General features: G+C 55.9%; 1 protein-coding gene across 1 annotated transcript in view; it reads left to right on the top strand.

Annotated features, from left to right (window-relative positions):
* Window positions 1-541: 541 nt before the first annotated feature.
* LOC107294448 (contactin-associated protein-like 2) overlaps window positions 542-1,139 on the top strand; it is a gene marked incomplete at its 3' end in the record, with an annotated part of 224,190 nt that continues 223,592 nt past the window's right edge. The window contains exons 1-2 of the mRNA XM_015823679.1: window positions 542-600; window positions 951-1,099. Of these exons, the coding sequence (XP_015679165.1) occupies window positions 542-600; window positions 951-1,099 (208 nt within the window). The remainder of the gene's footprint in view (window positions 601-950; window positions 1,100-1,139) is intronic.

The raw sequence follows: 1,139 nt of genomic DNA on the forward strand, positions 1-1,139 counted from the left end.
ACCAGTCAGCAGCACCTTCATGCCTCAGTTCCTGCTGCCGGTAGGCCAGCATCCAATGCAGGGCCGTTCGCCCACCGATACAACAAAGCGAACGGCCTTTCCCTGTTGCTAGTCCAGCTCCGCAGAGCTCCTGGATGTCTGTCAGCCCAGTGAGGCGCTTTACGATGATGTCAGCAGCTAAGGACGGCAAGCAGCCACAATACCAGCAGAAACAGCAGGGCGCCTCCTGATGACGTCAGCAGCTCAGGAGGACGGTGAGCAGCCACAATGGCGGCAGGAGCAGCAGGGCAGCAGGGCGGCAACAGTGGACCGGTCACGAGGCCCTCACCGGATGGCGGAGCGGTAAGCAGACGACGGCTCCGACTGTCCGAATGGGTAGGCCTCGCAGGGCCCGACATTTGGCTCCCCTTACCAAGGGTCCCCCTGGAAAGAAGCATAATGGGGTTAGTGGTCACATTTCTTTGTGGTTGGATCGGCTGGCTGCCTACCCGGTTTATGGGGGAAATTTTGATGGTACCTATTGACCAGTCAGGGCGCAAACATGGCTCCGTCCCTTACCCAGGATGCCTTGGATAGGGGGTACCCCTTCCAGAGAACAAGGTAATACAGTTCACCCCTCCTCACCCATGAATCCAGGATCCCCTGGACCTCATATTGGCCTGGGGCAACGGGGCCTGGGGCCCCTGGTGCGCGCTCATTGGACACTTTCTCCACTGGCTTTAATAGGCTGACGTGGAATACCGGGTGCACCTTACCAAGGAACCTTGGTAGTTGTAACCGTACCGCTACCGGGTTGATGACTTGGGCCACCCGGAAAGGGCCGATATACTTCGGAGCTAGTTTCTTACATGGGACCTGGAATCTTATGTATTTCGTGGATAAATAAACTAAGTCACCCACTTGGAATGGTTTCTGTGTCCTACGTTTTTTGTCTGCCTGTTTTTTGGCAGTTTCCCCTGCTTTTGTCAAAGCCTTCTTTACCACACCCCATACCCCTCCCACATGGGTGAACCATTCGTCGGCCCGACAGGAGTGGGACCCTTGGGTTCCACACTCTGGTATCGGAACAAAATCTCAACCATACACCACCTGAAAGGGGGTGAATCCAGTGCTGCTATGCACGGCGTTATTGTACGCCA

The sequence above is a fragment of the Protobothrops mucrosquamatus genome, unplaced genomic scaffold (genome assembly GCF_001527695.2).
Source record: "Protobothrops mucrosquamatus isolate PMUCROS unplaced genomic scaffold, P.Mucros_1.0 scaffold1946, whole genome shotgun sequence".
Lineage (NCBI taxonomy): Eukaryota > Metazoa > Chordata > Lepidosauria > Squamata > Viperidae > Protobothrops > Protobothrops mucrosquamatus.